At 38.3% G+C, this 14566-nt stretch overlaps 2 protein-coding genes and 1 pseudogene across 2 annotated transcripts in view; 2 read left to right on the top strand and 1 right to left on the bottom strand.

Moving 5' to 3' along the window:
* Window positions 1-5663, top strand: part of E2f7 (E2F transcription factor 7) — a 50844-nt gene extending 45181 nt beyond the window's left edge. Inside the window, exons 11-13 of the mRNA XM_004845002.3 lie at window positions 254-509; window positions 2598-3019; window positions 4424-5663. Of these exons, the coding sequence (XP_004845059.2) occupies window positions 254-509; window positions 2598-3019; window positions 4424-4594 (849 nt within the window). The 3' untranslated portion in view covers window positions 4595-5663. The remainder of the gene's footprint in view (window positions 1-253; window positions 510-2597; window positions 3020-4423) is intronic.
* Window positions 1-14566, bottom strand: part of LOC147823672 (uncharacterized) — a 239325-nt gene that overhangs the window by 81128 nt on the left and 143631 nt on the right. The window lies entirely within an intron of this gene.
* Window positions 7398-14566, top strand: part of LOC147823673 (E3 ubiquitin-protein ligase RNF130-like) — a 97529-nt pseudogene continuing 90360 nt past the window's right edge.

The raw sequence follows: 14566 nt of genomic DNA, 5'->3' as shown, positions 1-14566 counted from the left end.
GTCTAAACACCATGACCAGATTTCCATTATCATTTCTATATTTAGGAATCACGAGCCTATAATAAACATGGTGTAACATTCATTTTTACACTCTTCCTGTAAACAGGTTGAAAACAACCGATGCACATGAATCACTGTGGCACACGACTGCTTTACCTTTTTGTTTATATGTTAGGTATTTTGAGAAAAGTGTTGTGAGACTGATTGCTGGAATTTTGACTTGCTCTTGTGTTTCCTGGTTTGGTTAACTTAGAAACCTTCAGATTCCATTGACCCTGCCTCTGGCAAGACTATGGGCAACAGGGGCTCTGTGTTCCTAGAAGACACTCGTGTGAATGGTCCACACCCTGCTGTGGAAGAGGGTTTAGGAAATGCTACAGCAAACTGCTTTGTTTCTTCTGAGGGTGGAAATCCTTCAAGAAACGCAGATACTGAAATGCCTTCAAAAGAAAATGAAAGCACCAAAGAACCATCTTTGCTGCAGTATCTTTATGTGCAGTCTCCAGCCGGTAAGAGGTGTCATCATGGCTTTGCAACCTTTATTAGTCACTTTCTCATTGCTGGAATAAAATACTTGACATCTGAAACTTAAAGGAAGAGAAGTTAATTTGGCTCACAGTTTCCAGTGGGTTCATTCCATGGTAGGCTGGCTCCAAGGCAGAAATAGCATGGTGGAAAGGCATGGCAAAAGAAAGTTGTTCAATCTGTGGCAGCCAGGAAGTGGAGAGAGAAGAGCCAGAACAAGAGATACATCCCCCAGGGGCATACCCCTAGTGACCCACTTTCTCCAGCTGGGCTCCACCTCCTCACAGCATATTCAACTGCGAACTCATCAGTGAATTAATCCACCGATGGGTATATCATCCCTGTGATCTAATCACCTTCTGAAAGCCCCACCTTTGAACACATGAGACTTTTGATCCAAACCATAAGAAGTCCCTTTTAGGATACAGATCATAAATTAGATTTTTAAAGTTTTGTCTGTGTCACTGACCAAAGAAAGCAGTTCATTGATATACTGCTGTCTATTGCTTCTGACTCATTTTACATTTAGCCTTCTTGTTTTCTCTCTATATAAAATGGAGAGGCTGCTCTATTTTCACCCACTGCAGAAATAATGGGAAAATAATTCGAGCAAACAATTTTTTTTAAAAAGTATATTAAATTTTATTTGATAGAAAAGCACAGCAATTTTTAATTTTTTTTTTTTTATAATTCAACTGAATCTGGCATTGGTTCAGAGTGTTAATAGGAACCTGTTGGCCATTATGTGCAGTCAGCATTCTTGAGTGTGTTGAAGTACCAGAAGTACTGAGTACATCGTTATGATCTGGAGTGAAAGAGCTTGATGTTTAAAACCACTTACTATCTATATGAACTTAAGATGAGCATGCAAACCTCCTCGTTGGTACAGCAGCAGCAGTGATAGTACCTGCTTCAGAAGAGTGCTGTGAATACTGAATTAGATTTAATACTAAATCAAAGGAACTTAAAATGTCTGGCACTTAGTAAATAGTAAATGCTCTTACTATTAAAATGGAGTTACAGTAGAAACCTAACTTGTAAGATATTTTCTGTAAAGCTTCTCTTGATGTGAAGTTGCTTAAATTGATTCTCTCAGTTTTTTGTTGGTTAAAGCCTGAGCTGCCAGAGCAGATTCGCTGAGTATCTGTTATTATTCACTTATCATTTCTTTAGCCTTGAGTGCTTATTGTGAGCATGGTATTCAGTGTTGGGGTTACTTTGAGCAAAACCAGACTCAGCTACTGCTCAATGAAAATTATAGCCCAGCACAGAGATTTTTACTTTTCTTTAGCCATATACTATTAGTCGGACTGGAGAATCCTATGGGTTCCTCTTCACAGTGTTTACAAGTGCAGAGAATTGAAAACACAGGCTTACTAAGAACCAATGATACTGAAGAACAAGTAGAAAAATAATTTTTGAAATTATTATAGTAATGAAAAGATCTGGCAACAAGTCTAAAATTGCCATCATTTCAAAGTTGCACCAAGTTAAATAGTGTAGAAATCTGCAATAGCTAGAAAATAATGTGAACATATTTCTACTTTGTACTTGTGACAAAGTCTTTTTTTTTGGTACCAGGGATCAAACTCAGGACCTTGAGTTTTCAAGGCAGGCGTGGTGCCACTGAGCTAAAAAAATCCTTGGCCCATGCCTGAGGGATTTAGCTCAGTGGTTTTGCTGCCTGCTGAGCAAGTGCAAGGACCCGAGTTCGATCCCCGGTACCAAAAAAGAAAGAAATATAAATTTTTAGTTAGAAGTTCATAATAATAAAAATAATTTTTCCCTTCCAAGTTTGACTTTCCTCCTCATTTGGGGTTCAGGGGAACTTACTGTGAGAACCCTCCACAGGCATCTCCCACACAGTCATGCAGGTAAATGTGGAAGTGTAGTCTCAGCCACTGATGTGACAGAACCATGTGAGCTGAAGAGCACAGATAGGGGGTTTGACCTGATCAGGTGGGACAAGGTTCATGGACTTATCGTGGACTCCTATTAAAAAGGTCCATGAAGGATGTGACCGTGAATGGACTCTTTATGCTGTATTGATTTTCTTTGTTCTTCTGTTTCAGGATTAAATGGCTTCAATGTGCTCTTCTCTGGCAGTCAAACCCCCCACACTGTGGGACCATCCTCAGGTCAGCTGCCGTCCTTCGGTGTTCCTTGCATGGTCTTACCGTCTCCGACTGTGGGCCCTTTTCCTGTTGTCTATTCTCCTGCAATGCCTGTGCCGATTTCTTCTGCTCCTGGCACTCTGCCAAACACAGGACCTGTGAATTTCAGCTTGCCTGGCCTTGGATCTGCAGCTCATCTTCTCCTCAGCCCTGCAGCCATGATTAATCCAAAGTCATCCACGCTCACTTCTGCAGACCCTCAGCTTCAGGGTCAGCCCTCATTGAACCTGAGTCCTGTGATGGCAAGGTCACACAGTGTCATCCAACCCGAGTCCCCTGTTTATGTGGGACATCCAGCCTCGGTCGTAAAATTACAACAGGTGAGGCCTGCCGGCTCCATTGCTGCATGTAACTAGTTCTCACTGTAGTAGCATGGCCTAGGATAGAGGTGTTAGGGCAAGCTCTACCCAGCTTCCATTGTGGACCCGAGTTACCTGTTTCTTTTACAAAGCACTGAGATACAAGGTGAGCCATCCTGTGCTTTACAGATAAGAATACTTTTTTCATTCACTATTCTCTTTCCTAGAATAAAAGCAACCTATCTTAGGCATTTAAATAAAGGTAGATTTTTGGGGAGCCCTGCCTATTTAGATGTTTTCAGTGATCTCCAAGCCTTCATTTCATTAGGTCATTTAAGGGCCAGGGATGTAGCTCAGAGCACAGTGCCTGCCTGGTCCTGAGTTCAATACCCAATTTTTTAAAAAAAACCTCGATCATTAGGTCATTTAAGGAAACCATCCTAAATTTTAATTGCATAGGATAGAATGAAGGGAAATAAGTCTTGATACTAACTCCATTTCTTAGCATCTTTCTTAAAATGTGATGTCTAGGAGATAATAAGTATATACATATTTATTTATAAAAAGATACATAATTAAAATGTACATATATAATAAGTATAAATGAATCTATTTGTCCCTCAAACTCAGTAAATCTTTACTTAATTCCTATAATACAAAAGGCATTATTTAGAGTAATTACTTACTATTCCAGAAAAAATTACTTTTAACAAGTTATTCAAAGGCTCATAAATATGCCAGGTATTGAAGTAATCATGTGAGGTTTTTAAACAAGATAGTTATAGCATAACATACACTTTATTGCAGTGCTGTGGAATCAAACATACTAGAAAAGAGCTCTCGTACTGAGCTACATCACCAGCCCCAGCATGTGTTTTTTCCCAGGACTTATGAGCCAGACGGTGATCTAGGCACTGAAGATATAGCAGGATAATGATCCCTGCCATTTTAGGACACATTAAGGGGATAAATTTAGCATAAGAGGATAAATAGTAGTAAGTAAACAAAAAGAGCACACATGTACAATTACTATTTGTATCACATACTCAAGTGTTTTACAAAGATCATCTTGTTTAATTCTTACAGCCCTTGAAGTTGGTACTTCTGCCATCCCCACTGCATTGATAAAATAGCTAAGGGAAAATGGATTAAATAATTTTCCCAAGGTCACACAGATGGGAGAGCCAGACCCTGTCCATGTCTGTAACTTCTTTGGTGCGTGGGCTTTGCCCACTCAAAAGAAATTAATTTCCAGTAAGGCTAAGGGTTGTGAAGAAGATAAAAGGGATGGGTGTGACAGAAAAACAAAGTCAAGAGAAGGGGAGACCTGCACAGGGATCATAATGACACAAGTCAAGAAAGAGCTTCAAGTTCACAGACTGAGAAGAGTTTGACTTTGCTTCTGGTTTTGCTCTTTTTATTTAGTCACCTGTTCCAGTGACACCCAAAAGTATGCAACGCACACACCGTGAGATGTTTTTCAAGACACCTGGCAGCCTTGGAGACCCTGTCCTTAGGAGAAGAGAAAGGAATCAGTCGCGAAATAGCAGCTCAGCCCAGAGGAGACTAGAAATCCCCAGCAGCGGGCCAGACTAAACTGGTGCTTTGGCAGATGGGGTGGGATCAGACCACCTGAATTTCCCTGTGTCACAGGCTATGTCCTAAGTGGAACATAACCATCAGTCCTCAGCTCGTGTCCTTGCTCTCTCTTTCATTCACTGGTTCTGTTATCTTCTCAACATCATGGATCATCTACGTTCCTGAAAGTAGTTATTACTAATTGTGCTTGTAATGCCAGCCAGAGCTCAGACTCTGCATGGTGTCACAGTGAAAGCACTGACTGACTAATGTGGTTTTGATTCAAGAATCATCTGATTCCTGGACATAGATCTGAACAGGCTACTGGAGCCTTGTGGTTTTCCTGAAGGGGGGCTGTCTAGCACTTAACCAGGGTAAACTTGCCCTGAGTAAATCTGTGGTGAGAGAACTTTCTTTCTGCAGTTTAAAAAAAGCTACTGCTTCTTTAGGCTTCATCAGGAAGCTACCTTCAGTTATGAATCCTATGGTATTATTTATTTTGTTCCTAAAATGGGATTTAGTGCAAAGAGTTTACAACTACAGCCTGACACATACTTTTCAGGGTATGACGACTTGAATGTTTGTACTTTTTCCTCTAATTTGCCCTGCACTTATTCTACAACCTAGTAATGTGGATAAATGTATATACATGACAAATATCAAGACCAAAATAACTGAATGACACTTGGCTATAACTGAACTGTGCTAACCTGATCCAGTCATGAGAACTAAGGTGAAGTCTAGGCACCTAATGGCTGCTTCTCAAGTAATGTGAGAACAATGAGGTTTTGCTATTTGTAAAAATTCTACCATGCTCAGTTTCCTTCATTACATGCCCTATGGTTTTTTATTATTATTATTATTTAAATGTTAATTGTAGCGTACCATGTATGGATGCCTTTTAACAATTGTTTGTAAAAATGAATCGGGATGGTAAAAAGTAATTACTTGGAAAACCAGAGCCTAGATGAGACTTTCTGATTGAAATACTGAAGAGTAAATGGTATAGAAACAGATGTAGGTCAGTAAGTGACTCTTCTGGGTTTCTTTTTTAAACTTCTTCTCTTCTTCTTTCTACCCTTTGGAAGGGTAAAAGGAAAAATGGCCACATTATGTTTCATTGCCAAGAAAATGCAAACCACAGTTAAATGGTATTCCCCCACAATAACGGTGAGTGCAGAGATTCATTGTTCTAGCACAAATACAATTCTGGAAACTGTTATGCAATATCCCTTTATAAACCAGATTACTTTAGGGGTTCATTAAGGAACCAAACTACTTCATTGTATTCTAGATTTATTGATATTTACTTCACTCTATTTTCTTCAGATGGTATCCTTTCTTCCTTCTCTACTTCCTTTTCTTCCCTTTTCTTTCATTGCTCTCTTCTCTTTGTTAAACTTCTTGTATTAAACTTTTATCTTAGATTTAGAATCTTAGTATAGAGCTATTTTTTGGGGGGGCCCAACAAAATGTTATATGAAAGAATAAAAATATTAATTTAAGAGACTCTGGGAGTCTGAGTAAAGTAGCTTTATATTAACTACAGAATACTATTAGCCTTATTACCCCCACAAGATTTTTGAAAACTTGAGGTAGGTAGCCAGATTAAATAAATTTGCTACTTATGTCAAATTTTTATCAACACTAAACTTTTAAAGTTTACAAGATGGTATTTTTTCCCTTTTTTCACAGTCTTCTCTGAAGTTAGCTTAAGAATGTGGTTCTAACCATCAACAATTGCATAGTAATGATTACTCTGAACTAATACTGAGGGTTCCTTATCAAAACAAATGAAAATAACCTTTTTCGGGTAGATTACAGGATATGCAGCATATAAATCTGGGCAGGGTACGTACATTTTAATTCTATCATGCTTAAGAACATCCACAAAATATCTTCACTGAAAGGGCTGTGTTTAGATGGAAACAAATTGGTTTTTTCCTCCCTCACTGTTTCTGGATGCTCTCTCCATACTTGTTTGCTGTCTTTTTCTTTAACTCTCTAATATGACCATATTAAGCTCAGAGAATTCATGGTTCTTGAGAGGTATTAAGAAACAGTCCCACAAATAATAATGTGACAACTTTGTGACCATACTTAGCAATAGAAAAATGACTTGTATTCAATACCGATTTCTTAATGTGGCTTTCAGATATGTAAAAATAATCAGTGGTTGTTTCTGTCAGGAAAATGATTCTCTTGCAGAACAACTGATGATAGTGAAGCTGCTAAGCCAGATTTGGATATTTGGGGTAGGGAAGAAGCAGTGGCAATCTTGAGTCTATCATTGTATAATTTAGTAAAAAAAAACCGTAATTGTTGGTGATCCTGCTAAGGAAATGGAGCTGAGTCAGCACTGAGGATGTGTGTGCCCTCCACGGTCCAGGGTTTGTGAAACCCTTTCGTTCTGGTACAAGAGTTGGGGGTATAACTTTTATACTTGAATCTACCTACCGAGTTTACATTCTTCAATTCCTTTTTGTAAGGTGCTATTTCTGTATTTAAATAACTTTTTTAATGTAAAGCTGCTTTCTGCTTATCCTGTTGCACTGCTAGCTTTATGTAGGAATTAATTTTATTGCTGCTTACTGCTCTTGTTTTCATATTTAGCTCTACTCTTATCTCTAATAGCTATACTGTTTTTAGCTATCTACTTGTAACTTTGCTACTTTACATGTAAACCAGCTTTTTTTCTTTTAGAAAAATATTAAGCTTTATAAAATAGCAATAAAAAGTAACACATTTAGTAAAAGATGTTAGTCGTATTTCTTGATGGGCTTTACATACCATCTTCAGTAAAATCATTGACAGTTGCAACATGGCCAACCTGACCCTCAAAAAGCCAAGTTGCATCTTTGCTGAGACCTTCCAGTGGCTTCCAAATGCCAAAAATTACTGCATCACAGTTACACAAGAGCGTGGGAAGATTGAAGGACTATGCTCCTTGGCTTCTGTTTTCTAGTGAGTTCACATTGCTGTCAGTTTGGAGCTTCCAGGTGATTCTGAGGAATATACAGGAATCAAGGAACCATGCAGAACACCTCCAACCTCTTGTAGTGGTCCATGTTAGGTGCTTCTCCATTTAGCAAATGCTTACCTTAATGTCAAATTTTATTAATTAGACTTAATATGATTTCCCCGGGCTTGTTATACATCCAGAGTCATCCATGTTGCACTGTTGTCAGCTCCCCCTGCCGAATTGTGAGGTGAGACTGCCAGATGTCAGAGCTGCTTCACATGGACAGCTCCTCAAAGGACTCATCTTGGGGTGGAACCTGAACATCCTGTGATACAGGCAATTCATTTTCCTCCAGCTACCATCTTCCCACAGCCTCTTTGACTTTTCTGAAGTGCACACCTCACATACTCAGGCAGGATTTGAAAAAGTTACAGACTTTCCATTACCCTAGTCAGTGCCCTTTTCCCTAATTCTAAGAAAGCCCAACCAAACTTACAACAACTTCTTCACTTCCAAAGCTGGTGGCTCACCTGTCTTTCCCCCATGCAAGTCAGATACCAAGAACCCAGTCCCTGTTGCAGGAAGCACAGGCGTTAGAGCTAAGGACACCCAAACAGCGCCCCTCTGTGGCTTTTAAGTGCAGAGGTGAGCAATCATCATTTTCCAAAGAAAAACTTCCCTAAATCCATTTCTATTTCTATTCCCTCAACCATTTTCATGCCCTTGTGAGAGAGAGGATTTAGTAGTTGTATAACTGGTTTTGCAAAACCTCCTTTACCAATTCTACGGAGTCCAACAACTTTAGAATACAGCATTTACAAGCTTGCCCGTTTGTTATCCTGTTAACAATAGTTAAAAGCTTCCATTGTCCAGGATTTGCATGTTCCTGGGTGATTGTTGTAGCACTTATTGTTTCATATTTGTCAAAGTAATATTTATCAAAGTAGTGTTTGAGAGCTATTGTTTTTAGTGTTAAAATTTATGTCCTTTCTATTTGAAAATGCTTCCAAATATAAGACATTATGACATGGTTTTGTTGTTGTTGTTGTTGTTGTTGTTTTGGTACTGGGCATCAAACTCGGGACCTTGCATTTGCGAGGCACTTGCAAGGCACCGGAACCACTGAGCTAAATCCCCAGCCCCCCAAATATGAGAAATTATACCTAAGCTAAAATCATTTTTGCATTTTCTCACATCTAAATCTATTTTTATAAATGGTCCACTAGCCTGCAATTTGGCTCTCCTATAGAAGCATCCAGTCTCCCCACCTGCGTTGAAGAACTCAGCCACTAATGGATATTAAAAGTCAAAAGTGGGTACTTCTGATAAAGTTTAACAGTTAATTTTTTACTCTAAGTTTTACTAGAGGCTTAAGTTCATAGGAAAGTATATAACTTTTAAAAGCTGGTTTGATTATGAGAACACTTTCAATAGCATTTTATGAGACTAGATTTCAGCAGAAGATACTTTAAGAAATGGATCAACCCTCCATACAAACTTTCAAAATATCCTTATTTTTCCCTGAAAAGAAAAATGATTAGGATTCTTAAAGGCCAAGATCACAGATGACTTTTATCTGTATTCACGGTGCCTGTTACAAAATGTACACCCAATAAAAAATTGGAGAAAGAATAATGGATGGATAGATTACCACAAATATTGAAAGAAAAAAAAACTTTGAGGGCTCTCACATCACATGGTTCCACTCTGTATAACAGCTATTTAATAAATTACTGCCATATAGCTTGGTGGAGTTTTTTGTTGTAGTTGTTTTTTAGTTCATAAGAATGGGCTTCATTGTAGCACCAATGTTCACAAATTTAATCGTGACAGTCCCGCTTTTAAATTTCCAGAAGCATCCTACACTTCTTTTTCTTAACTCTGGCATGCCTTTCCAGTCCCTTTCCCAATTTTGCCCTGCCTTGCCAACTAAGGAAGTTACTGCTTTTTGACACAGCACTCATTTCTACTCCCCTTCTATCACAGGGACTGGAGGCCTGGAAACTACATTTCCCAGATTGTCTTGCTACCAGGTTCTAGATGGGATTTTGTCACTAAGATACACACACAAGACTGGTAGATGGAAAGGCTGTTGTTCCTCTCACAGTAGGAGCAACTCATGTAGCAGACTCAGTGTTTACAAAAGTCGTCCTAGTTCAGGACTGTGGCAGCTATACAGCAGTGCTTTTAACCTGTTTCCACCCATCAGGAGAAAGCAGCACCTTTACATCCTCTGGGTAACAGCAGTTGAGCTATGATCTAAACATTTTACAACTCCTCTACTTTTCCTCCCTTCTCACCATTACGTAAGTACCTAACTCCCTGTATTAAAACCTTCCTGCTAGAAATCCCTGATGTTTCTAATTTCTACACAGAACTCAGCAGTCCTATTTCCCACCTTTTCCCCGACTCATCCTCTGTCAATCACTCCAGTTTCTATGCTTTATTAATATTATTTTGTGCACCCATGTCTTTGCACCAGCCATGCCCTCTTCCGAAAATGCACTCCTCGTACCCTCACTTCTCTTTATCATGGATTGTCATATTCATTCTTCAAAACCAAATTTTCAAGTCTCTCCAGCAGGAAGAATGAGTTGTTTTTCTCACTGCACCATGAGATCTTCCAGGGCAGGAATCAAGTTTTTCTCTAGGGCCCAGCATTGTGCTTCATGGATATATGAACAGTGAACCCAGCTGAAGACATAGAGTAATGCACCCTAAGCTATCAACAAGCTGTAGCTTAATACGTGATGGAAGCAGGAAAATGGTAAAATAGCAGTGTGTCACAAGAATCAAACAGTCCATGCATAACCTTACCCATCGAAGGCAAGCTGATCATAGATTCACTCAACATTTACTGCTCCTCTGCAAACTAACAGTTTAGGAAACTTTCTGCCCTTCTTATATCTGTCTTTGATAATGGAAGAGAATTATAGAAATTTAGTGCACCAAAACCTTTGAAAATTGTCCTATTCACAACCTATTTTACAGAGAAAAAAATACAGAGTCTGTCAAAAAATGTGATATGCATTTCAGGAAAAGAAAAACTTGTATAAATTTTTTAATATTCAATTTATTGCAACATCTTGAGATTAATACAAATTACCTTTGACCTCTACAATTACAAGAGGTGCTCAAAATGGTGGCCTTTAGCTTCCAGACATTTATTAGTGTGGCAAACTGCTGCTTGGGTAACATTGGTCATGAGATTGCTGCACATAGGTTTTCAATTTCTTCTCTAAGGGCCAGCGATGTAGTGAGTTTTCTGTGATATACAACATCCTCTATGGTATCCCATATGAGGGTAATACCATCTGTTGAAAAAACATCATATTATTTTTCTTTTCCTTAAGTGTGTATACATTTTTTTGGCGGACTAAGGTTAAGCAACTTGCCCTGGATTACACTTACTTTAATTACAGAGCTGACACCAGAACACAAGTCTCCCCAATCCCCAGTCTGGTACATTGTCCTTATGCCATACCACTCATAAAGGTAAGCTGTTGTAATAAAATGCTGAAGAAGTGGTCCAAATAACTTATCCCATAGATTATCTGTACAATTTTCAGGCTGCATGGATTTTATGAACCATTAACTTGGGTGTGCAGTCCTCTTAGACTAAAATAATGACTGTGCAGGCTGAATATATACAAAACACCCTTAACATTTGAACTGAGTTTTGGAAGATGCATGAGAGATTGTCAGGTATAAGAAATGGGAGTGGGAGGAGGCATTTTAGACCAAGGGAGTGATTGGTGTGAAGGATGGATGCATAATTTCAGTTTTTCTGTGACCTTTATAAATTTGTATCAAAACATTAAAATATCACTTTGGTTATAAATGTATAGAAAAATGGAAAATTAGTAAAAGTAATATTTAGTATATAATGTAAAATACTGGAAACACAATTATTTTATTTCTTTATACACAATTTTATCAAGAGCAGCTTAAAAATCATTTACTTTTTCATGCAACTTACAATGAGTACTGAGCATCTTTTCTGTCTTGGTAAATGTCATATTCCTTTCTGAATTTGGATCATCTTCTAATATGCTATCCTGTCTAGTTTTGATTCGGCACAATGTCTCCAAGAGTTTATCTACTGTGAAGTTTCTTCAGGCATCCCTTTCTCTGGGGCATCTTCAGCCTCCTCACAAGCACTTTGCTCACTTGGCCTGGTGAACTCCCCTTCATTAAGTTCCTCTACTTGAACTTCTGGCATCACTGTTAGATGGTGGAAGAGTCACCACCACTGTCCACTATTTAACTACATTTGTGTTCAGTTCCAATTGCATTTCTAGCATGATCGCTTTTTTGTTTCTTTCCTTCATTCTCATCTTTGTTGATCAATTCTCTCTTTGAACCATTCACCTTATCAAAATGAATATGTTTTAGCACTGGGAAGTAATGAGCCAATAAGACTCCCTGTTTTGCTATTTGTATGAAAAGACTTTGTGCATGAACAAAAGTTTGAAAGAAGTGAAGTGATTGGTCACTGATCATGATGGGCAGCAGTTACTGATTTGTGGACTGAAGCAGTAAAATGTGTATGCACTGTATAGTAGCTGAAATTTGAAGCGTTTTACTGAAGAACTGATGTTGCTGTTGAACTGGTGTGCATGATAACTGAAATGCACATTTGGTGGTTGGAATTAGTTTGTTTTAAATTTTTGTCCTACCTTGTGGCAGAAACTAATCTCAGTAAACTCGGTACAGTCAGTTCAGTCCTTGTTTCACATATACTCCCTGAACCCTCTAAAAACAGTTAGAGTACTTTAGTGACAAGTATTTAAAAATGTAACTCACGCAGCCTTGAACAAAAAGAGGCACAGAGGTAGGACAAGGATTCTAGCTAATTTTTACTCCAATTGCTTTGGTCTGCCTTATTCCACACGTCAATTTTATCCACAGGCTGTAGTAATTATGGTCCCACACAAGGCAAGTTCAAAAGAAATAAAACAACTCTTTGGAATTTTTTTCAGAGGAGTATGAAAGAATTTTCTTAGGCTTCCCCAGAAAAATCTCTGCTCAGTTCTTTATTTTTTTCAATTTTTATTTTTTATTAGTACATGCCTGCATTCCTCATGGGGAGCTGGTATATATATATACAACACATCTTAATTCCTTTTTCATCTCCTTCCCCTCCTCTCCCTCTCCACTCCCCCTGTCTCCTAGACTCCTTCCCTTTTGTAAAAGCTCTATCTCCCTATTTCCTATTATCTACCTTTTATTTTGCTCTTTATTTCTATTTTGGGTTTCTCATATAAAAGAAACCATGAGATGTTTAAGCTTGTGTGACTAATTTATTTCACTTAACATTATGGTCTCAAGATACATCTATTTTCCTATAAATATCTCATTTATCCTTCTTCATGGCAAAGTACTTGGACCTCAATATTCTATTATGTATAAATACCACATTTTCTTTATCCATTCATCTGTTGATGGATGCATGCTGCTTCTAAGATTTAGTTATTATGAATTGTGCTGTTATAAACATGGGTATGCATGTATCTCTATAATGTGATGTCATTAACCCTTGGAAAGATACCTAGAAGAGGAACAGCTAAATCAAATGGAATTTCTATTTTTAGTTTTTTGAGGAATCTATTCTGATTCTGTAGTGGTTGTACTAGTTTACATTCCCACCAAGAATGTAGACAGGTTTCTTTTTTTGCCACAGCCTCATTAGCATTTGTTATTATTTGATTTCTTGATGATAACCTTTCTTTCTGGAGTAAGGTGAAATCTCAGTGTTATTTAAAATTTGCATTTCTGTAATGGCCAAAGATGTTGAACATTTTGTCATGTATTTATTGGCCAATTGTACTTCTGAGAAGTGTCCATTCACTTCATTTGCCCAGTTTTTAATTAGGTTTTTTATTGGGGACATCTAATTTTTTTGAGTCTTTCATATATTCTGATCAGTACTTATAGAGCCAAATTACTTTACACATGTGCTGTGGCTTAAATATGGGTAACATCCCCCCAGAGGCCCATATGTAAAGAGCTTGGTGCCCAGGGTTGAGCTATTGAAAGTGGAGAAAACTTTGGGAGGTGAGGCCTAGTGAGAAGTCCTTAGGTCAAGGATGTTTGAAGGGGATTATGAAGACCCTTTTCTCTCTCTGCTTGCTTTCTCAAGTTGTGACTTTTGCTCTGACACACGTTCCCCACACTGTCATCTGCAGCTCTCACCAGAAGTGCATTGATGAGTGCCATTCTTTAAAACCTTCAAAACCAGGAGCTAAATAAACCTTTCCTCTTCATAATTAGCTACCTCACATATTTTATTGTAGTAATGAGAAGCTGATTAATACAATGTTCACTTCTAGACAAGGTAGGTCTATATAGGGTTATCTTTAGTCTATTTAGACCTATACCTGGAACTGAACCACATGGGATCTGTGGGAGTAGATTGAACAAACTCAGGTTCTAAGAGGATGAGAAAGGCAGGAAATTGACGCTTGCTAGCAGCAACAATTTCACTACAGCTCTACATGCTTCCCTGAAATCACATGACATCACACTATAGGGAAGAGTTATCAGTCCCTATCTTTATAAATCATCACCCCCAGCGATATCTATTTTCCTTTCTACTCCTTGGTCCTTATTGTCCCTTTTCACATCACTGTGATTTCTTTGGAAACCAAGTTCACCCCTGTGGAATCTCCTGCTGGGCCTTCCTCATTCAGACATAAGGTCTTTCCAGGAGTGCTGTCTTTTACTATCACAGACACCAGATGACTCACAGGAAACTGCTACTGCTTTAAACACAGCACAGAAGTCCAGGAAACTTGTGAAGCTGTTTCTGTTCTTTTATGCCAAGAAAATTGTTTCAGGTAAGATTGGTCCATTCTCAAAATTTCCTATGAACTCTGTCCCTTTGGAGCTGCCATCGATAAAGCTTCAAGTTGGTGTCAATAGCACCTGGGTTTTCAAGCTCGCAAAGTGATTTTTTCATGAAGTATTTCATTCACTTTGAAGGCATCAATCTTAGAGAAACTCTTATACACAAAGTGATAATACAA

Source organism: Heterocephalus glaber, unplaced genomic scaffold (genome assembly GCF_053883595.1).
Source record: "Heterocephalus glaber isolate CG9 unplaced genomic scaffold, H.glaber_assembly_v1.0 deba00001571, whole genome shotgun sequence".
NCBI classification, from domain to species: Eukaryota; Metazoa; Chordata; class Mammalia; order Rodentia; family Bathyergidae; genus Heterocephalus; species Heterocephalus glaber.
The sequence above is the reverse complement of the archived record's forward strand: the minus strand, read 5'-3'. Positions and strand labels throughout refer to the sequence as shown.